The 22,740-nt window shown below is 47.1% G+C and overlaps 1 protein-coding gene and 1 long non-coding RNA gene across 2 annotated transcripts; both read right to left on the reverse strand.

Moving 5' to 3' along the window:
- Positions 1 to 8,429: 8,429 nt before the first annotated feature.
- Positions 8,430 to 9,045, reverse strand: LOC123060175 (uncharacterized). The gene is made up of 3 exons (XR_006427804.1): positions 8,927 to 9,045; positions 8,726 to 8,824; positions 8,430 to 8,638 (listed from the first exon to the last, which is right to left on the reverse strand). It is a non-coding gene; the product is annotated as an uncharacterized lncRNA (long non-coding RNA).
- Positions 9,046 to 12,592: 3,547 nt separating this feature from the next.
- Positions 12,593 to 15,259, reverse strand: LOC123060172 (ricin B-like lectin R40G3). Its single transcript, XM_044482750.1, has 4 exons — positions 14,406 to 15,259; positions 14,040 to 14,162; positions 13,036 to 13,264; positions 12,593 to 12,837 (listed from the first exon to the last, which is right to left on the reverse strand). Coding segments are annotated over exons 1-4 (1,023 nt in total). The 5' UTR covers positions 15,075 to 15,259; the 3' UTR covers positions 12,593 to 12,835.
- Between the last annotated feature and the right edge of the window lie 7,481 nt (positions 15,260 to 22,740).

Genomic DNA, 22,740 nt, shown 5'->3' on the forward strand with positions numbered 1-22,740 from the left:
TAACGCGGTATGAGGTGATACCGGTGAAGGGGGAAACATCCGGGAAAGTATCCCCGGTGTTTCCCATTTTCGGGCAAAGGGGCCGGAGGGGGGAAGTTACGTGTTCGATATGCTAGGGATGTGTGGCGGACAAACGGGCTGCGTATCCAAATTCGTCTCGTCGTTCTAAGCAACTTTCATGTACAAAGTTTTTTCATCCGAGCTACGAATTATTTTATATTTATTTTAAAAGATTTAATCATTTTTAGCATTTATTTAAATATTTTATTTCAACATTATCCAGAATAGTGACTCATGACGTCATTGTGACATCACCATGACATCAGCAGGTCAACTGACCTGTTGATTGGTCAAACTGACACGTGGGGTCCATTCGTCATTGCCTGCCTAACTAACTAACATATTATTTAGATTAGTTAGCAGGTTAATTAGGTTTAATTAGTTAAATAACATAATTAATTAAGTTAATTAATTAATTTAATTACTTTATTATTATTATTATTTTAATCGTTCCAAGGGCGTGGGGCCCCCTTGTCATACCCCAAAGGGCCCCAGCTGCCAGTGGCACGCAGGCCACTAGAGCGGGCTTAACGGCGTGGTTGGGGGCACTCGCCCGAACGGGCACGAGCGAGGGGAAGCGGTGGCGTAGCTCCGACGCCGGCCGCCGGAGGTGGCAGCGAAGGGGGATGGGTGCGCGGGCGGGAGCGCTTGGGGAGCGTCGCGGCGCAGATGCGGCACGAGCAGGTGGTGAGCCCGCGGTGGATGGCACCGGTGTAGTCGGGTGAAGACTGGCGCGGCCAGGCGCCGACGGGCACGGACGGATGCGGCGGCAGGGCCTGTGGCAGGTTGCAACAGCAGCTGCAAGTAGCCTGTAGCAGAGCAGAAGCAGCAAGAGGAGCAACTGCGGGCGCGCCCGGGCGCGGGAGGAAGCAGTGCTAAGCAAAGCAGGGGCGCGGGATGGCCACGGCCGAGCGAGCTCCGGGCGCGGGTGCGGGTGGAGGGCCCAGGCAACGAGCGTGCTAGGGAGCGGGAGGCAGCGCGGGCAGCAGCAGGGCGAGGCGCGTGCAGGGTGATGCGTGCGCGGGCGCGCGTGCGGTGGTCGGCATGCAGAGGGAGAGAGGAGGACCGGGGTCCTCACCGGCGTTGAAGGGGAGTGGGGGCGGTGAGGCATGAGGGAGCTTGTCGGGAAGGTAGTCAGGCGAGGAGGGGCTTGACGAATCCGGCGAGGGCATCGCCGTGCGCGGTCGTCCGGGCTGAGGAAGGGGACGACGAGGCCAGCGGCAACGGGGTGGCGACGGCGAGCGATGGGGCGCGGCGTCAGGGTCGGGGCAGTGGCCCGATCCAGATCCAGAAACGGGGAAGCGAGGAGAAGACCGGGAGGAATCGTGCGGGGAGGAGTGGTGTTCGTGGGCTGGGGTTCGGTGTCCCTGGGGGTTAGTAGGTGAGGTGGGGTGGGCCGGTCTGGCTGGGCCGACTGGAGTGGCCAGCTGGGCTGGTTGGCCCCAGGGGAGGGCTGACTGGGCCGGCCTGTTGGGTCGGTGCCCAGTGGGGGTACTTTCTTTTCTTTTCTTCATTTTGTATTCTCTTAGTTTGTTTTTCTGTTTTCATTTTAGTTTTTGATATTTTTAGTTTCTTGAAGATACTAGGTTAGCACCTAAATTAGTATCATCAAAATAGGACACTGCCAAACCTAGTTTGGTCCCAAAATAAATTAGTTTAATATTTCTATATTTTCAAAAGCAATTAAATTATTATTTTAGCCACTGGTTTTAATTAGTTTTAGGGCATTTAAACACTTTGAAAAAGGTTGGTTCCACCACCAAAACTAGTTAGGGATTATTTTCCATATGATGAACATTTTAGTTTTAATATTTGAAAACTTTTATTGTTTGCTTGATTTTGAATTTGAATTTGAATCGGTTTTAAACTAACGCGAGTATATCGACAGTAACCGAGGTGACATGGCATCATTAGCAGAGGCTCACAGTAGCTTAATTACCCGGGCGTCACATTAATGCAATACCGCATTACGCTTTCCTCACACTTAAGATGCCCGGTCCACATGGCATCATTATAGTAAATGGAAATATTGAGCGATCCCTGCGCGCCGAGGAGGGTGCAGCTGCCTCGGCAGCCGCACACTAAAACGGCCTCACCAACTAAAGTATTCGATAGGTCGTCAAGACCACGGACACGGTTAGATGAGTCCGACGCAGCTATATGAAATTCGTACAGGTTTGATGGCCACACCCCTATCACAAACGCAAGGGGCTCAACGCGCGCAGACAAGTGGCAATTTTTACTCATCTTGAAATTTACATGGTTTCTTTAAAACCTACCTTTTTGCACGACAACTTTTCACCTAAATTCCTCTCTTTTATAGATGACCACCGTGCTACACCCGTCCAGGATACGGCACAACGGAGACACAGGCGCAGACGTGCAGCAGGGACCCGTCCCAAGGATTCTTTTTAGATTAAGACCCTGCGTCAACCTTTTTTACTGTCTCTTGTTGATACACATCCCTCGGATTCTCAGTACAATTGAGAAGGATGCTGGCGTCTTGGCATGTGGCCACGTCAGAATAATGCACGTACCTGGACGCCAGGGGCTTCTTACAAAGGACACTATTTAGGCCCGGTTTATACCATAAAGATCGAATACCTTAGGGAGTGTTCGGCGTCGCGAGTTTGGCCTTATATGCATCAGCTCCGAATCATATCTTTGGTCAAATGTTGGGTTTGCCCGGCTCCTATGTTTTGGTACCTTACGTTCCGCTCTATCGGCTAAGGTAGCACTATGAGAACTACTGCGATTGTGCCCCGGGTCATCCGGACGAGCACCTCAGTAGAGAAAGCCGAAAACTGACTGTCATGATATAGCGTGAGACTGGTCAACCACTTGATGACCTATCAGAATGTTAGAATTCCTCCGCCTTAACGAAGGGCCGTTTCTCGGCCAGGCATGAACGCGCCCCGAATTCGGGAGAGTGCGGAGCCACCAGGGGCTATATAGTAGCCCCACCGTCAAACTCCTATGGCTAAGTGAAAGTGTTAAAGCATTATAGTCCGGTTGCCTCGTTTGCTACGCTATCACCTCCTTAATAGGGCCAAGACATTGGGTTAAGTGTGAACACACGTCTTCTGCGAACACCTCCGCATTATATGCGTGGGGGCTGAAGCCGATGACTGCAATCTTTCAGGTTATACACATGCATACATAAACGGCCGCACAGGAGGCATCATATTACTTTCAGGCAAAAGTATAAACACAGCCTTAATAAATTTCATAAAAACATTGTGTTTACAATGGGAATACATGTCACTCAAACATAATATTCTTCGAGCACTGGGCCTCTATCAAACGAGCACCCTCGAGAACCTCTTCGAAATAGTGCTCGGCAGCCACTCGGCCTATGGCCGAACCCTGCGCCGCAACAGTGGTAGCATCCATCTCCGCCCAGTATGCTTTAACACGGGCAAGGGCCATCCGCGAGCCTTCTATGCACGTCGACCTCTTCATCGCATTAATGCGCGGCACCGCACCAAGGAACTGCTGCACTAAGCTGAAATAGTTGTTCGCTTCGGCTTTTCCGGCCACAGCTGATCCACGACAGACCTCGTGGCGAGTCCGGACAACCTATTGAGTTTGGCCCATTCGGCTAGCTGATCAGTCAATGGAAGCGGACGCTCTGGAACGTTAAATTACGACCAGAATAGCTTGTCCACTTCACGATCTGTTTGATCTTGGAAGTATTTGGCCACATTGACAGCGCTCGCCGCCAAGTCCATATATGCGTCTGCCAAACTCCACAGCCGATCCAGAGGGGCATACCGTGGATCTCCGAACTTCCTCCGCAGCATGAAGGGCTTCCCAGCCGCAATATCCCCGGCTACACGCAGCTCCTCCTTCTTCGCTCTCATAGCAGAGCGAGTGTCTTTGGTCGTAATCATGGCCTTTTTAAGCTCCGTCGCCTTCACTCGGTTTTCTTCTTCAAGGAATTGGCAACGGTCGGCGGTGTCTTTTAACTTTACAGCAATCTTGGCCATTTTCTCTTTGCTCTCGCAATGCGCGGCCTTCTCGGCCCTCAACTCTTCGGCCACCTTCAAAGCAGCCGCATTACTACTCCTTGCTTGTTCTTTGGCTCGGGCAAGTTCCGCCCGAAGGGTCTCCATGGTGGCAGAGCCATCTGCAGTCACAACATATTAAAGATACTGGCATCATGCTGCTCTTACTATGTGACATTCACCAGAAAGCATTACTTACCTTGTGCCTCGTCAAGCCGCTTGTTAACAAGCTCGATGTCGGCATCTGCCGCATCCAGTTGCCGCTTTAATTCGGCAAACTCATCAGTCCGACTAGCCACCGGAGCTTCCACCACCTGCATATAAAGGCGGTTTGGTTACTACCTGGGACTACGATCCTCTGTTCGCCGCTGTTCTCGACAACAACCAGAGTCTCAGGGGCTACTATCTACACAGGGCACACCTAAAAATGTGCAGTACTATCAAAAAGTATCACGTACCTCAAAGCCTGTCAGTAGACTCATAAAGGCTTCATGCAATCCGCTTTCGGCGGACAAAATTCTTTCCATCACCGTACCCATTAACGTACAGTGTTCTTCTGAGATGGCCGCTCACTCTAACAGCTCCCTCAGTACGTCCGACCGCATACCAGATGGTGCCGGACTCTTTTGTTTGCTCTCTTCAAGAGTCAGACGCTGAGGACTTTGGGTAACTATAGGATTATCTTCTGGCCTCACCGGATCCGGAGAGGCCCTCCGTCATGACACTTCAAGGTCGCCCGCTTCTTGAGAGGGGGAGTCCGGGGGAGGCATTTCGCTCTCCATCATCTCCGGAAGAAGATCCCCCGAAGACGAGATCTGCTGAGAAGGGCTAAGATCCGAACTGCAAGATAAATGCTTCAGTTATTTTTCTCAGAAGTGAAGTAGTATATCTTCACTATTAAAGTACTTTTTGATTACTTACAGCTTGTTAGAGGGCACATCCCCGCGCGGACTTTGTGCAGCAAGAGCACCCTCCAAGGCAGGACCCTCTGGTGGAGACTTCTTCTCCCGTTTGGAAACCGTGGTTTCCGGATCTTTAGGGGTAGTCCTCTTCCTTCCTCGGGGTGAGAGAATACCAAATTCCTCCCTTGGGTTATCCTCCCTCATGGAGGCGCCCATTCCCTCGGTCGGAATGGGTAGCAGTGGAGGCCCGCTTTCGCCCCCTTTATTCCCCCTTTTATCTTCTTGTGAGGGCTCCGGGCAAGGTGCTAGCTCGAGCATCTTTTCCAGCACCGGATTCTCCAAGCCTTCCGGAAGGGGAGCCGAACACCGGATCATCTTCGCCTTTGTTATCCAGTCCTGGTCAAAGAGAGATTTCTCAGAATGACGTCATGATAAATGAAAGACGGTGTGTTCGGCTAGAGGATAACTTACTTGGTCGGCGGTGCGGTTGCTGCTCAGGCCCACGTCCTCGGTAGTGTCCGGACACTCTATCTGGGGTCTGAAGAATGATTTATACATCTCCTCGTGCGTCAGGCCGAGGAAATTCTGAATAGCGCGCGGTCCTTCTGGGTTGAACTCCCACATGCGGAGGGGCCGGCGTTTGCATGGCTGGATTCGTCGAACCAGCATGACTTGCATTACCATAATCAAACTAAAATCTCCTTCGAAGAGATCTCGAATGCGGCTCTGCAGTACAGGCACGTCCTTGGCTGGACCCCAGCTCAGCCCTCTGCTAATCCATGACATCAGTTGTGGTGGAGGGCCTGAGCGGAAAGCAGGGGCAGCCGCCCACTTGGCACTTCTGGGAGCTGTGATGTAAAACCACTCCCGTTACCATAATCCGGACACCTCTGGAATGGAACCCTTTGGCCATGGAGCTCCAGCGATCTTGCTTATTAATGCGCCTCCGCACGCTACATGCTGCCCCTCGACCATCTTCGGCTTCACATCAAAGGTCTTGAGCCACAGGCCGAAGTGAGGGGTAATGCGGAGGAAGGCCTCACATACGACAATAAATGCCGAGATATGACGAAAGGAATCCGGGGCTAGATCATGGAAATCTAGCCCGTAATAAAACATCAACCCCCTAACGAAGGGATCCAGAGTGAGGCCTAGACCTCGGAGGAAGTGGGAGATGAACACGACGTCTTCGTTGGGTTCAGGAGTAGGGACGACCTGCCCTCGGGCAGGCAGCCGATGCGAAACCTCGGCAGTCAGGTATCTGGCCTCCCTCAACTTCTTGATGTCTTCTTCCGTAATGGAGGAGGGCATCCACCGGCCTTGAAGGCTTGATCCGGACATGATTGAAGGTCCGGAACACCTGACCCGGGCTTTGGGTGTTAGAACTCGAGGCCGGGGAAGGATTCGATTGAGCACGGGAGGGAAAAAAAGTAAAAGCCTTGTCCCTTTATAAAGAGGGTAAATATCAAGCGTCCTCTCCGTAGCCGTTTGGGACTTGCCTATAATCTAGGAGTCCTAGACACGGTTGGGTTACCCACGACCGTATTGATGAGAATCCCGTAATTAGGGGAACACGATCTCTGCTTTGACAAGACGTGTCAAAAAACTGCCTCGCGTTATGTGCGGGGCTAGTTAAAGGAAACGGTTCGAATAGTCACCGGGCCATGGCATAAGGTCGTGTTGCCAAAACAAGTCAGCAAATTAGATTTGTGGAAATATTATTCTCTCTACGGTGGTATGTGGAACTTATTTTGCAGAGTCGGACACTATCCTTGTATTCAAATTCTTCCGTGGTGTATTCGGAGGAGGAACCCGCCTTGCAATGCCAAAGACAATACTGCGCGCCAGACTCGTCGTCATTGAAGCCTGGTTCAGGGGCTACTGAGGGAGTCCTGGATTGGGGGGTCTCCGGACAGCCGGACTATATCCTTTGGCCGGACTGTTAGACTATGAAGATACAAGATTGAAGACTTCGTCTCGTGTCCGGATGGGACTCTACTTGGCATGGAAGGCAAGCTAGGCAATACGGATATGTATATCTCCTCCTTTGTAACCGACCTTGTGTAACCCTAGCCCTCTCCGATGTCTATATAAACCGGAGGGTTTTAGTCCATAGGACAACATACAATCATACCATAGGCTAGCTTCTAGGGTTTAGCCTCTCTGATCTCGCGGTAGATCTACTCTTGTACTACCCATATCATCAATATTAATCAAGCAGGACGTAGGGTTTTACCTCCATCAAGAGGGCCCGAACCTGGGTAAAACATTGTGTTCCCTGCCTCCTGTTACCATCCGCCTTAGACGCACAGTTCGGGAACCCCTACCCGAGATCCGCCGGTTTTGACACCGATAGGGAGGCAGAGGGAAGGAGGAGGCTCACCAGAGCGAAGGTCTGCGGGGTTGACAACATCTGCGTCGGCGGCAAGCGGCGTACTGCGTGGGCAGGCGGCCGAGGACTGCACACCACGTTGATGGAGTCCGGGGCGGTCGCGGGTAGAGGAGGTTTGCCGGTGGCAATTTCGGATCGGGGAGGGGGGCAAGATGGAAGGGGGGCAAGATGGAAGGTGGGAACAAAGCATGGGGGTGGCCTCCAGTGGTTTCGGATCGGAAGGCGGGTCGTTGCGGGAGAAGGTGAAGGAAATATGCCCTAGAGGCAATAATAAAGTTGTTATTTATATTTCCTTATATCATGATAAATTTTTATTATCCATGCTATAATTGTATTAATCGGAAACTTAGTACATGTGTGAATACATAGACAAGAGTGTCACTAGTATGCCTCTACTTGACTAGCTTGTTAATCAAAGATGGTTAAATTTCCTAGCCATAGACATGAGTTGTCATTTGATGAACGGGATGATTGACATGACCCATCCTTTAGCTTAGCACTTTGATCGTTTAGTTTATTGCTATTGCTTTCTCCATAAGTTATACATGTTCCTATGACTATGAGATTATGCAACTCCCGAATACCGGAGGAACACTTAGTGTGCTATCAAACGTCACAACGTAACTGGATGATTATAAAGATGCTCTACAGGTGTCTCCGATGGTGTTTGTTGAGTTGGCATAGATTGAGATTAGGATTTGTCACTCCGATTGTCGGAGAGGTATCTCTGGGCCCTCTCGGTAATGCACATCACTATAAGCCTTGCAAGCAATGTGACTAATGAGTTAGTTGCGGGATGTTGCATTACGGAACGAGTAAAGAGACTTTCCGGTAACAAGATTGAACTAGGTATGATGATACCGACGATCGAATCTTGGGCAAGTAACATACCGATGAAAAAAGGTAACAACGTATGTTGTTATGCGGTTTGACCGATAAAGATCTTCGTAGAATATGTAGGAACCAATATGGGCATCCAGGTTCAGCTATTGGTTATTGACGGAGATGAGTCTCGGTCATGTCTACATAGTTCTCGAACCCGTAGGGTCCGCACGCTTAATGTTCGATCACGATTGGTATTATGAGTTTATGTGATTATATATATAGTTTGGTATATATCATTTCTCCTATAATTTCAAGATCATTACATGCAGGCATTAGCGGCAATGGTATTCTCCGCTTTCAGATATGACTTCCATAAGCAAAAATCCCATAATTTCCTCTTGAATTGCTCGTATGCGGTTCTCTGGTAGGAGCTTCTCCCGCATCTCTTCCATCTTTAAAGAAGGAGATCAATATGAATATATTAGTTGTGTGTATATATATTAGATCATCATACAAAATTGTGAATAGTGTTTACGTACCTGAAGTTGTCTTACATCTCTGCGTCATTTAGTCGTCATGCGAATGTTCTCGTAAACTTAGTATGCACATAAGTTAGTCCCCTGTTTCTGCCCCATGCACTTTGCGAGAATAGAATTCAATCAGATAATAATCGAACATGATAATGATATTGAAACTAGAATTAAAGAAATGCGCGGACTTAGCTAGTACTACTTAATTACCTTGGGCCATCGCCGATGCAGCTTCGATTTCCATTCACCGACGACATCATTGATGAACCGTTTCAAACCCTTCCCGTCAAAGAAAATGAATAAAGGAGTTATTAATTACTTGATGTTAGGAAATGAACGAAAGCGGCCGATATAGTGCGATAATGATTGAAATTACTTGTCGAGCATCAACAACACGCTGGTGTATTCTCGAGGGTCTTTACCTAGTGAGTCTAGGGTTTCAACAGTTTCAGTGTCAACCTTAGTGATTACACTAGTAGAAAAGGGGGCTTTGGTCCAGGCCGGGTAACCCCATTAGTCCCGGTTCAGTCCAGAACCGGGACCAATGGGGGCATTGGTCCCGGTTCGTGAGCCCAAGGGGCCGGCCGGGCCACGTGGGCCATTGGTCCCGGTTCATCTGGACCTTTTGGTCCCGGTTGATGGGATGAACCGGGACCAATGGGCCTCGCTCCTGGCCCACAACCATTGGTCCCGGTTCGTGCCTCAAACCGGGACTAAAGATTAGACCTTTAGTCCCGGTTTGAGGCACGAACCGGGGCTAATGGGGATGAGACCTTTAGTCCCGGTTCGTGCCACGAACCGGTACTAAAGGTCCCATTTTCAAACTCTACCCCCCCCCCCCCCCATGGATCGCCTTTTCAGTTTTAAAAATAATAAAAGAAAATGATGGAAATGTCAAAAAAATAAAAGAAAATAAGTTTCCCATGTGATATGTGGTCTAGTTGTTGGGAAAATTTGCAAATGTGAATTTTGACTTTATTTGCAAAATCTCTCTGAAATTTGTAAAAATGGGCATAACTTTTGAATACTAACTCGGATGAAAAAGTTTTTTATATGAAAAATCATCTACTCGAAAAGTTACATCCGAATTTAACGGGGGGACCCCGTTAAACATTTTCAAAATCCTCAAAAACCTAATAGAAAAAAGTTACGGGGCTTTTAAGATCTAGAGTGAAAAAAATCGAAAAAAATTCAAACAGTGGGCAAACTGTGGTCAAACAATGGTGAAACTAATTATTCTAGAATATTAGTGTTACTAAATAATTATTTCAGTTATTTCAATTTTGGTCAAATCTGGTCAAACTGTGGTCAAACAATGGGCAAACTAATTATTCAAGAAATATTAGCGTTACTAAATAATTATTGTTTTTTAAAACAATAGTTTCAAAATAAAACTATGAAATGTGTCACTTCATGCTCAAGCAAAATTCCTGAAGGTTAATAGGATTGACATCTTAGTATTGTCAGGAAAACAACAAGTGCAGACTTGGAGCGAGGAAGAATAGAACCCGGAAGTTAAGCGTGCTCAGGCTGGGGGAGTGGGAGGATGGGTGACCGTTCGTGAAGTTAGATGATTTGGAATGATGAGGGGTGATTAGAGGATAAATTGAGAAGTGAAGAGGGGTGATGATTACAGACTAGAGGTTAAAATAATTCAGAAATTTGAAAATCAAAAAAAAAATTCAAAAAAAAATTCAAACAAAAATCATAAAATTTCCTTTAGTCCCGGTTGGTAAGGTGGAGCTCCACGTGGCCGCGCCCTTTAGTCCCGGTTCTGGATTGAACCGGGACTAAAGGGAGAGGCATTAGTACCGACATTTTAGTCCCGGTTCCAGAACCAGGACTAAAGGCCCTTATGAACTGGGACTGAAGGCCCTTTTTCTACTAGTGTTAGCAGGATCCGGTGGAACCTGCGCACACGTTTATATAAGCAGGCATGCATAACACATGATGTTAAGAGACATATGCATTTATGACAGGGAAAACTCAGTTTTGCAAAGAGTCCATGATGTTAAGAGACAAATGCATTTACGGAACACTCTCTTCCCCTTGAGTTTAAATGGCTAACACTCATGTTTCTCCAAGTTTACCTCAAGGGGTACTGTGTGATGGAATGAGTATGCATGCAACACAACTACCAAACTTATGTGTCCACTTTTTGTGAGTGGTGCAAATTTGCATTCGTTTCTAAAAATTGGTTGGCTACTTGCAAGACTAAGAGGCTATCTATCAGTTTCCGGTTAAATTGTTTTACTATGGCCTGTAGATTTCAGTTGTTCCAATACATTTGTTATTTCTGATTTTTTTTTCCCACTTGATATCTGCAGAGTAGAGATGTGGAGCTTGGAAGCATTATATTGGATTTGGATCTCACTGATAATGCACTAGATATGCGGTTGTTTTATTGTGAAGTGAGGCCTGTGATGTCTTTGATGCCATTTTTGTTTACTTCAACCTTGCCAGTCGTGGTTGAATAGAGTCAAGGTTGAGATCCAAACAAAATTATGCATTATATGATCTCTTGCTTTATAGGGAAATGCATTAGTACATTGTTGTTGTGCATATGTGACTGCAATTTGTATTTTTGTCATATCTATCATTCCCGTACCCATGTTTGAAACCAATTTAAGTGGTCCTTTGGAGGGTTTTTCAATTTAATCATGTGACACCCATGTGCTGGTATATTTCAGTCCCTAGTGAAATGCATGTTTATGTGTGTGAAAGCTTTTAGAATATCATAAATATGTTCAGTTTTAGTGTCCAGTTCACTGCCGATTCTCTTACTGCTTTTGTCGTGACCATGCAAATCAATTATCCTGTGAATTGACTATGCCTTGCTTACCTTGCTTTGGGTTTATTTCGCTATTTGTGACATGTAGTAAGCTCATCTATCATGGATGGTTACTTTGATTTTATAGATGTAGACAGTTCCTCAAACCTTCCTACTAACTTGAGCATTACCTACTTAATTATAACGTTGGGACCGGCACCCTTGCGTCAAGGCGCGTTCCCAATCTAGTAAGCATGTGATTAGAGTCATAAAAGTAACATAGGTAGTATGTCTGGACAATTGCAACCAAAAGTATCCCACGTTAAACCTATTGTTATATTTGTTTCTTTCTTTTTGCAAAACTCTATTGCTATGATGATATAGACAATTAAGAATCCGAACAGATGGCAACCCCAGATTTGAAAGGGCTCAGCGGCATAATTGGCATAATTCGTGTAGCATATGGCATCTCACATCAAATTTACTGTGATTTATTTGGCAGATGGCAACAGGCAACTACCAGGGCGAGCCAGACACTATCTAGTGGACAGGACATGATACCAACAATTATTGCTAAAGCTGGAATGAGAAAAGTGGAATCAAAATAAAGCAGCGAATCATATCAACTTCATGAGAAGCGACATAGCAATTGACCTTGAGTACATTTGTTTTTGTTTTGGAGGGGACCTTCAACACATTTTTTACAAGATCAAAGTCTCTGCACCTCAAAGATGTCACCAAAAACTGGAGGATAATACCATTTTTTTAAACAAATTCAAACAAATGCGAAACCATTTTTAAAAGGATTTTTTGTACATATTCATACAGCTCCTGTCAATTTTCATGCAAAAAAGGAACAATTATGATTCCTCAGGAAAAAAGACAGTTTAAGCGCCAGAAAATAAGCACATAACTTGTTTTTGTACTGGTCGAAACGCTTGGGTTTTCACCGTAGTGATTTGCAAATGACATGTACATGTCTGAATTTTTCATGTTTTCTTTTTTCACATTTATAAAAGCATTTTTGGCACGCAGGAGCATATGCTACCTTGAGCCGAACTGAATATCCGCCACAACTATATAGATAGATCTCCATTACAGCAATATGATGGGATAAACCAATTCTATTATACAGTAGTTCATAAACATGTCACACAGCATGTATATGCATGCATAATAACAAGCACTGGTCTGTTCATGCATCCATCACACATAATCTACGCCAGTAAATCCATCATTACAAGTTCATTAATATATATAACTGCTCAAACAAAACAGAAACACCACTCACATTGGCGCCGTCCTTTTTATTCCAGAAACATTCAGTACTTGCTAAGCATATGCATCGTTCCTGCCATCAGTACAAGACACAAATCAATCCCCAATTGTAATAGAAATACCTTGCTCGTGTCATGTAGCATGCATCTACTTTATGTTTTTGCGGGTATGTATTTGCATGAGAAGAAACAAATGGCAATTGACTAATCAAACTGTTCGAGTGAAACTGAACTGGAGCAACGGCAAGCGCAGGAGATAGAATAGAACTTACACCAGGCAACGATCTTCCAGCGCTGGTTGTCGCCCTCAGTCCACTCCCACAGAATGAGGGTGGTTCCATTGCGCACACCGCCATGGTCCTTGTCGCCATGGAGCGCATCAAAGTTCAAGTAGATGTTGTTCACCATCCTGATGCAGCGGTAGCCTGCCCCGACGTCCCTGCTCTCGGTCCAAAGGACCGATTCGTCCAGGGTGTCTGGATTGTACCTGGTCAGAAGAACCTAGGATCCAAAAAACAAACCAGAAGGTGAGAAAATTCACAATACTGGAGCTGCACTTCAGGGTTGAGCATGAGCACATGACCATGTGACAACTCATAGTGTAGCAAATTATTCTGAAACCGGTGTTGTTCCTTTTGTCTAACGAGTTCACCATATTATTTTAGAGCTAGTGTCGCTGTACACTAGAGCGGTCATGGGCAACCGAGTTAGAACTACTGTGATATATGTGCACATGGATGCTAATGTGGAAGGCCATACTAGATCACAGTCAGAGCAAGTGCACATGAACACACGTGGAAGTATGGTTATAGTTATGGTCTTGTATGGCAATGTGAAACACCTTAGCAGATTTAACTTTTGACACTGGCATAATTTACAACGTTTGCTGAACATGACACCTACTAGGCATTATTCCCAAGAACAGGGAGAAATTTCACTCATGCTGGACTAGTTTATATCATTTTAGACAAAAAATCACTGAATCCTAGTGGTGAACATTCACTGAAACACCACAGGCCACACTGCTAAATAAGCTCAAAGTGATTCTTTTTGTTCAAGCTTATCCATTCTGTTTTTCATGTGCAGAATCGCTGCTAGTATGAATGCAGAGAAAGTAGGCATTTGGAATGTGTGGCATCACTGGCATGTGGTGTGCTTGCAGACACTCTGTTATGTCTAAATGTACCAAAATCATGTCGGCTCTACCGTGCACGCACGCATCAGATAGCAAAAATTAGAAGTTGTATGGATGAACTGAAGGAAGGAGGTTAGTTACAGGGTGGGATTGGCCGAGGGAGTGCTTGAGAGCCTCTCCGCTGGCCTTGTTGACGAGTGCCATGGCAGGGTAGCCTTCCTCATCCTTCACCCTCGTGCTGTACTTCATGTCCTTGATCCAGTGCTGCATCATATGCGTATATTCAAATCCATCAGCCACATGATCAGAGAAGAAACAATAATACATGAAAAGTCGCTGAGCAAAAGCCAAACAGGATTATTGTTTTTCCCCAATTAGAAAAGGACAAGGCAGAAACGCCAAGTTTTCAGATCCCAGTGTGAAGTTCACTATACTATTCTGGATCGGGATCATGGAAGCATCTAGCCGATCTTGGATCGATCTTGCAGAGGTGTAGATGTGTGTTACCTGCGTGTCGTCGTCGCGATCGGTGCGGACGAGGCAGACCTTGCCGTCCCTGGCGGCGAGGCTGAAGCTGTCCTCGCCGGCCTTGCAGAGGATCCTGTACGTCGGCTGCCTGGAAGCCGGGGGCGCCCCCCCGCCGCCGCCGTGGTGCGGGCGCGTCTCGTGGCCGTAGCCCCCGGATCCGCCGCCCCCGTACTGCGGCCTCTCGTCGCCGGACTCGTGGGAAACGTGCACCACGTTGCCGTACGCGGGTGCGCCGTAGCCCTCGTCGCGGCCGCCTCCGTAGGCCGGAGCAGGGGCGTGGCGCCCGTAGTCACCACCGCCGTAGCCGGCCGGGGCGGGCGCGTGGCGTCCGTAGTCGTCCTCGCGGCCTCCGCCGTAGGCCGGGGCCGGGGCGCCATAGGCCGGAGCGCGTCCTCCGTACTCATCCTCGCGGCCGCCCCCGTAGGCGGGAGGCGGGGCACCGTAGGCCGGGGGAGGAGCGCCGTAGGCGGCGGGAGGGTGGCGGCCGTAGGCATCACCAGCGTCGTCGTCGGGGCGGCGGCCGTAGGACGGGGGAGGGGCGCCGTAGGCATCAGGCTCGTGGCGGCCGTAGGGGGCGGGGGCGCGGCGGTCTTCGTCGTCGTCGTCGCGGCGGCCGTGGCCGTGGCCGTGGCCGTGCGGGAACTCCATGATTGACTAGCCTGTCGGTGGTCGGAAAATGGGAACGCGCGCGGGGGAGTGGAGGTGGATCCTATCCGGGCCAAGCTCAGCCTATATACGTCGCGTCGCCGGAGCACATGTCGACGGACGGTGAGTGCGCGACGTGGCGCCAATGGCACGCACTCACACGACCGACCGCTTCAATTTCGCAACTAGGCGATGGCGATGGCGATGGCGATCGGTCGGCCCGGCGAGCCCCATGTGTCCACCACGTGCACAGCTTGACGCATACAGACTTCACTTGTGCACTACACACGTCGCGGATCGGCTCGGCGTTGGAGCAAATCATGATCGTATCTCCTCCGTTGTTTTCCGTTCAGATGCCCCCACAGATCAGATCGTATCAAACCAAATCAGTCAAGTACCAGCTCAACAAAAAACAACCAAACACTCAATTATGGCTTGAATTTCAAGAAAGGAGGAGAAGAAAAAGGTTTCGATGTGATGTGTACGCTATGGCCCATAAAACATGGATAGTGCGGTTGGTGCGGCTGCGATTTGATTTCTTGTTTGATTGTTGTGTGACATTGGTGTAACAGCGATAAAGATATGTACGGTGGTTGATGATATAGTGGCATCAAGCCACATGTGAACGACTATAAGACACTTTTCAAAATGTTTGATCTCGCGACGCCACCTATCTCTTTGCCTCTACCTCTGCCTCTGCCTATTCTCGCAACCCGTCGCCCTTCCTTAATTCTCGGCGACCCCGGCCTCAACTTTGCATACTTGATGGGAGCCCCGACGCTGCGTCATCCCACTCTCTACTCGGTCGTGGGGCTCGAAGTTGCCTTGGGACCCAGTTCTGCGAGATATGGGAGGACAGTGTCATCTCCTTCTACCTCTGCGGGTGGATGTGGTGCACGGGGGGTGGTGTCGGGTCAGGGGATTCGGGAGCTTCTGGAGGTACTAGATCGGGCGGAGCGGGATATAGAGTTGGCAAGGATCAATTTAACGGTTCGAGCCATGTCAAGAACCAACGAGGAAGAGAGGACTCGATTGTTCCAGATTGGTTAACCGTTGACAGCAGAGAGGATTCCTGCATGAGCAGCATTCAACCATTGTTTTAAACCAGATATTCATAGATATTTCAAGATAATCACTCTGATTTGTCACTAACAACTAATAAATGCAAAAGATTGTGGATCTTTTTTTATAATTTGTTTTTGCAGCTTTTGGACCATAAAGGGGAGGAAATTGAGCAATACATGGGGAAAACAAAAGATAGGGGATCAAATCATATCAAAGGGGGCGCCACAGGCTATCCAGAGCGAAAGACAGTGTCTGGTACGAGCGGGCGCACTTGCGCCATGACGTCATCATGACAACCTTCATGAAAGGGATGAGGGCCTATTTAGGATCATCATCATCCATCCCTAGAAAGCCTAGTCGCCGCCATCTCCATCTCCATAGCAATTCCCCCATAGTTTGTCGTAGTTGTAATTGATACATTGCATAAGGCGGCATTGTAAGACTTTATACAATCATTCATCTATCATCAATGTTATCTACAATGTTTTTCATCTATCATTTGATTCCAATGTATGGGCAATCCCCTCAGGAAATAGGCTAAGGCATAAGCCTTGCAACCCTCTATACCTGTGCTCGGGATCGTTGGTATGACTTTACTTAAGTTGACGTTTTTTATATGTGTGTTATCTGCAACGCATTTTTCTCTTGTCTTATTCTAGTTCTAAGACTCCGCGGGCACTTGAAATATTTTAGATCAATTAAAGAGGAGGTAAAGTGCGGGGATGGATGGAAGGCCACACCAAACACTGATGATAGTAATGATTTGCATAGTAGCTGAAAGAAACTCTCTAGGGATCATGAGGTGCAATCGTTAAACATCAATGCATTAGTCTGGAGAAATCCTTAATAATCGAGGTAACCTCGCACGGCGGTAAGGTCCTTGATTGGACAATAGACTCATGATGTAGGTTGTTGATTGGTCGTGATGTTATTTGGGCTTATCCCCCACATCTAATCGTTAAAAGCACATCGTAACGGTGTCTATCGGGACTAGGTTGGAAATACACATAAGATCCTAAGTGCAAGTACAAGGTTGTAAGTAAAGTCCTCATGCCCATGCCTATTCCCTTCTATTTGATCTCTCTCTCCCTCCCTCACTCCCTCCATCCCTCCCTTTCTCTCTCCCTCCCTCCCCCCTCTCTCTCTCAACTATTGTTTGTTCAGTCCAGGAAACTTAAATTTCTTACAACAATGATAGCTTTGCTTGAATCCATGTCTAACAGCTGAACTTTCCGTGGGTTCGATACCCAGTGTCATCCTTGGGGAAAGAGGCGAGGACTATCTACATCCAAAATTGGATCAAAGGTAATTAGCAACTAAGGATTCAATCGCAACCTCTCGAGTCTAGCGAGCCAAATGGAGGTTATTCATGGCGGAGTTCGATTAGAGGGCCCCGCGACCTTCGATTGCTGGCCTTGTGGGAATCTATCATCGTCCTCTTCGGCTTTGGGAGACATTCGTCATTCTCCATAATGCTCGTTGTGCCTGCATCTCATGTTGGTGGGTTGCGGAGGTTTCGTCTTTGAGCAAATGCATATCAGACACGAGAAGACCGACCATCAGGTTGCGCGGGCTAAGCAAAGAACGTCGCCCCAACTCAAGCTGGTGCTTCCCACCTAAAAGGGAATTTTCCCTAGGTAAGTGATTTTGGTGTAGATGACAGTGTAATTTGCGATATAATTGTGTGCTTGAGCTATACATGTATATTCTAAAAGTGGCACAAGAGGTTAGATTCCCCTCTAAAAGGACAAGACCAAAGGCGGGGTTCTCGCAATTTATTTTTATTGAGTCGTAGGGAAACTGTACTATTGATAGCAGGGTTTTTTTTCCACATGACCGCGTCGAAAGGTATGGCTGGAATCAAACACATACAAAAAACATATTGCACCCACATGATCAGCTTCCCAACTTTTGAGGAGTTTCCCATCTAATTTCTATTGCTCTTGTTTTTCTCTACCAGTAGTACCGCGATAGGCAGTGGTAGTACAGATTCCCTCCCTCATGGGAGCAGTGATGTTGTTGTTGCTTGTCACTGAGGTGGTAGTACCGCACTTATGACCGATAGTATGGCTCCCTGTTGGAGCAGCACTACTAGACGTAGTGTCGGACCTACTACTGCGGAGGGGAGTGGTCTTTCCCCTCTCTTTTGGCTGTGGTGCTAGAGCGGCACTGACAATATCGAATATTCTATTTTAGCTGGTACTATGAGTGCTTGTTGTAGTACTAGTACCGCTTGGGCACTAGCAGTGCAACTCGCATGGGACTGTGGTAGTACATCTCAGTTGAAATATGGGATGAGGGCTATAAAAAAGGGTCTTCTTCCCCAAGTTGACTAACCTATTGCCTCCCTCTCCTGCATTGTTTCCCAAAACTTTTAAATCTCCTAGATATCTCTCTGTAGTAACTCAAACTTGTTTATATTATAGGATTTGAGAGAGAAAACCTAGATTTATCACTCCATCGAAGGAAAATTTATTCACACTTGCTTCCCTTATGGATCTTGTTACTCCTACGTGTTTGGGCACCCTAGACAGAAGTTGTCACCTCGAAGCTCCAATCACTATGGTGAGGCTGTGTGGTGGTATTGGGAGCCTTCAATTAAGTTACGGAGTTTGCCCTAGCCTTGTTTGTGAAGGTCCGGTCGCTGCCACCTGTTGGGAAATGTAGCATGCAATTTCAAAAAAATTCCTACGCTCACGCAAGATCTATCTAGGAGATGTATAGCAACGAGAGGGGGAGAGTGTGTCTACGTACCCTCGTAGACCGAAAGCGGAAGTGTTTTGACAATGCGGATGATGTAGTCGTACATCTTCTAGCTCCGACCGATCAAGCACGAATGTACGGCACCTCCGAGTTATGCACACGTTCAGCGCGATGACGTCCCTCGCCTTCTTGATTCAGCAAGGTGTCGAGGAAGTAGATGAGTTCCGTTAACATGACGGCGTCGTGACGGTGATGGTGAAGTGATCCGCGCAGGGCTTCACCTAAGCACCGCGAGAATATGACCGGGGGTGTAAACTGTGGAAGGGGGCGCCGCACACGGCTAACAATTGATGTTGTGTGTTCTAGGCGCCCCCTCCCCATGTATATATAGGTGGGGGAGGGGAGCAGCAAGGGGGTGCCCCAAGTAGGATGAATCCTACTTGGGGTCCTCCCTAATTCGGCCTCCCCCCTTCCTTTTTTGCCGGAGGGGGAAAAGGGAAGAGGGAGGAAAGAAGGAAAGGGGGGTCGAATCCCCTCTTTCCCTTATCCCACTCATCCTCCTTCCTTGGGGGGGTGCGCCACCCCTTGTGGGAAGGTTTGCTCCCCTCTCATGGCCCATATGGCCCATTATTCCCCCCGGGGGTTCCGGTAACCCCCCGGTACTCCGATAAATACCCGATACTATTCGGAACACTTCCGGTGTCTGAATACCATCATCCTGTATATCAATCTTTATCTCTCAACCATTTCGAGACTCCTCGTCATGTCTGTGATCTCATCCAGGACTCCGAACAACATTTGGTCACCAAATCACATAACTCATATAATACTAAATCGTCATCAAACGTTAAGTGTGTGGACCCTACGGGTTCGAGAACTATGTAGACATGACCGAGACACTTCTCCGGTCAATAACCAATAGAGGAACCTGGATGCTCATATTGGCTCCCACATATTCTATGAAGATCTTTATCGGTCAAACCGTTATGACAACATACGTTATTCCCTTTGTCATCGGTATGTTACTTGCCCGAGATTCTATCATCAGTATCTATATACCTAGTTCAATCTCGTTACCGGCAAGTCTCTTTACGCGTTCCATAATACATCATCTTGTAACTAACTCATTAGTCACTTTGCTTGCAAGGCTTCTTATGATGTGCATTATCGAGAGGGCCTACAGATACCTCTCTGATACTCGGAGTGACAAATCCTTATCTCGATCTATGCCAACTAAACAAACACCTTCGGAGATACATGTAGAGCATATTTATAATCACCCAGTTATGTTGTGATCTTTGATAGCACACAAGGTATTCCTCCGGTATCCGGGAGTTGCATAATCTCATAGTCGAAGGAATATGTATTTGACATGAAGAAAAGCAATAGCAATAAAACTGAACGATCAATATGCTAAGCTAACGGATGGGTCATGTCCATCAAATCATTCTCCTAATGATGTAACCATGTTCATCAAATGACAATACATGTCTATGGTTAGGAAACTTAACCATCTTTGATTAACGAGCTAGTCTAGTAGAGGCTTACTAGGGACACGGTGGTTTGTCTATGTATCCACACAAGTATCAAGTTTCCGGTTAATACAATTCTAGCATGAATAATAAACATTTATCATGATATAAGGAAATATAAAATAACAACTTTATTATTGCCTCTAGGGCATATTTCCTTCAGTCTCCCACTTGCACTAGAGTCAATAATCTATTTCACATCCATGTGATTTAACACCAATAGTTCACATATTTTATGTGATTAACACCCATAGTTCACATCGCCATGTGACCAACATGTTGGGGAATGTAGTAATTTCAAAATTTTCCTACGCACACGCAAGATCATGGTGATGTATAGCAACGAGAGGGGAGAGTGTTGTCCACGCACCCTCGTAGACCGAAAGCGGAAGCGTTTAGCACAACGCGGTTGATGTAGTCGTACATCTTCACGATCCGACCGATCCAAGTACCGAACACACGGCATCTCCGAGTTCAGCACACGTTAAGCTCGATGATGTCCCATGAACTCCGATCCAGTAGAGCTTCATGGGAGAGTTTCGTCAGCACGACGACGTGGTGACGGTGATGATGTTGCTACCGACGCAGGGCTTCGCCTAAGCACCGCTACGATATGACCGAGGTGGAATATGGTGGAGGGGGGCACCGCACACGGCTGGGAGAGATTAACTGATCAACTTGTGTGTCTTTGGGGTGCCCCCTGCCCCCGTATATAAAGGAGTGGAGGAGGGGGAGGGCCGGCCCTCTCTATGGCGTGCCCTAGGGGAGTCCTACTCTCACCGGGAGTAGGATTCCCCCTTTCATAGTAGAACTAGGAGCCCTTCCAAGTAGTAGGAGTAGGAGGGAAGGAAAGGGAAGGGAAAAGGAGAAGGAAGGAAGGGGCCCCCTCCCTAGTCCAATTTGGACCAGCCCATGGGGAGGGGTGCGGCCTCCCTTTGAGGCCTTTCTCTCCTTTCCCGTATGGCCCATTAAGGCCCAATACGAATTCCCGTAACTCCCCGGTACTCCCGAAAATACCCGAATCACTCGGAACCTTTACGATGCCCGAATATAGTCGTCCAATATATCGATCTTTACGTCTCGATCATTTCGAGACTCCTCTTCATGTCCCCGATCTTATCCGGGACTCCGAACTCCTTCGGTACATCAAAACACATAAACTCATAATATAACCGTCATCAAACTTTAAGCGTGCGGACCCTACGGGTTCGAGAACTATGTATACATGACCGAGACACGTCTCCGGTCAATAACCAATAGCGGAACCTGGATGCTCATATTGGCTCCTACATATTCTACGAAGATCTTTATCAGTCAAACCGCATAACAACATACGTTGTTCCCTTTTTCATCGGTATGTTACTTGCCCGAGATTCGATCGTCGGTATCTCAATACCTAGTTCAATCTCGTTACTGGCAAGTCTCTTTACTCGTTCTGTAACACATCATCCCACAACTAACTCATTAGTTGCAATGCTTGCAAGGCTTATAGTGATGTGCATTACCGAGTGGGCCCAGAGATACCTCTCCGACAATCGGAGTGACAAATCCTAATCTCAAAATACGCCAACCCAACAAGTACCTTCGGAGACACCTGTAGAGCACCTTTATAATCACCCAGTTACGTTGTGACGTTTGGTAGCACACAAAGTGTTCCTCTGGTAAACGGGAGTTGCATAATCTCATAGTCATAGGAACATGTATAAGTCATGAAAAAAGCAATAGCAACAAACTAAACGATCAAGTGCTATGCTAACGGAATGGGTCAAGTCAATCACATCATTCTCCTAATGATGTGATCCCGTTAATCAAATGACAATTCATGTTTATGGTTAGGAAACATAACCATCTTTGATCAACAAGCTAGTCAAGTAGAGGCATACCAGTGACACTCTGTTTGTCTATGTATTCACACATGTATTATGTTTCCGGTTAATACAATTCTAGCATGAATAATAAACATTTATCATGATATAAGGAAATAAATAATAACTTTATTATTGCCTGTAGGGCATATTTCCTTCAGTCTCCCACTTGCACTAGAGTCAATAATCTAGTTCACATCACCATGTGATTTAATACCAATAGTTCACATCACCATGTGATTAACACCCATAGTTCACATCAACATGTGACCAACACCCAAAGGGTTTACTAGAGTCAATAATCTAGTTCACATCGCTATGTGTTAACACCCAAAGAGTACTAAGGTGTGATCATGTTTTGCTTGTGAGAGAAGTTTAGTCAACGGGTCTGCCACATTCAGATCCGTAAGTATTTTGCAAATTTCTATGTCAACAATGCTCTGCACGGAGCTACTCTAGCTAATTGCTCCCACTTTCAATATGTATCCAGATTGATATTTAGAG

This window comes from Triticum aestivum, chromosome 3A (genome assembly GCF_018294505.1).
Source record: "Triticum aestivum cultivar Chinese Spring chromosome 3A, IWGSC CS RefSeq v2.1, whole genome shotgun sequence".
Lineage (NCBI taxonomy): Eukaryota > Viridiplantae > Streptophyta > Magnoliopsida > Poales > Poaceae > Triticum > Triticum aestivum.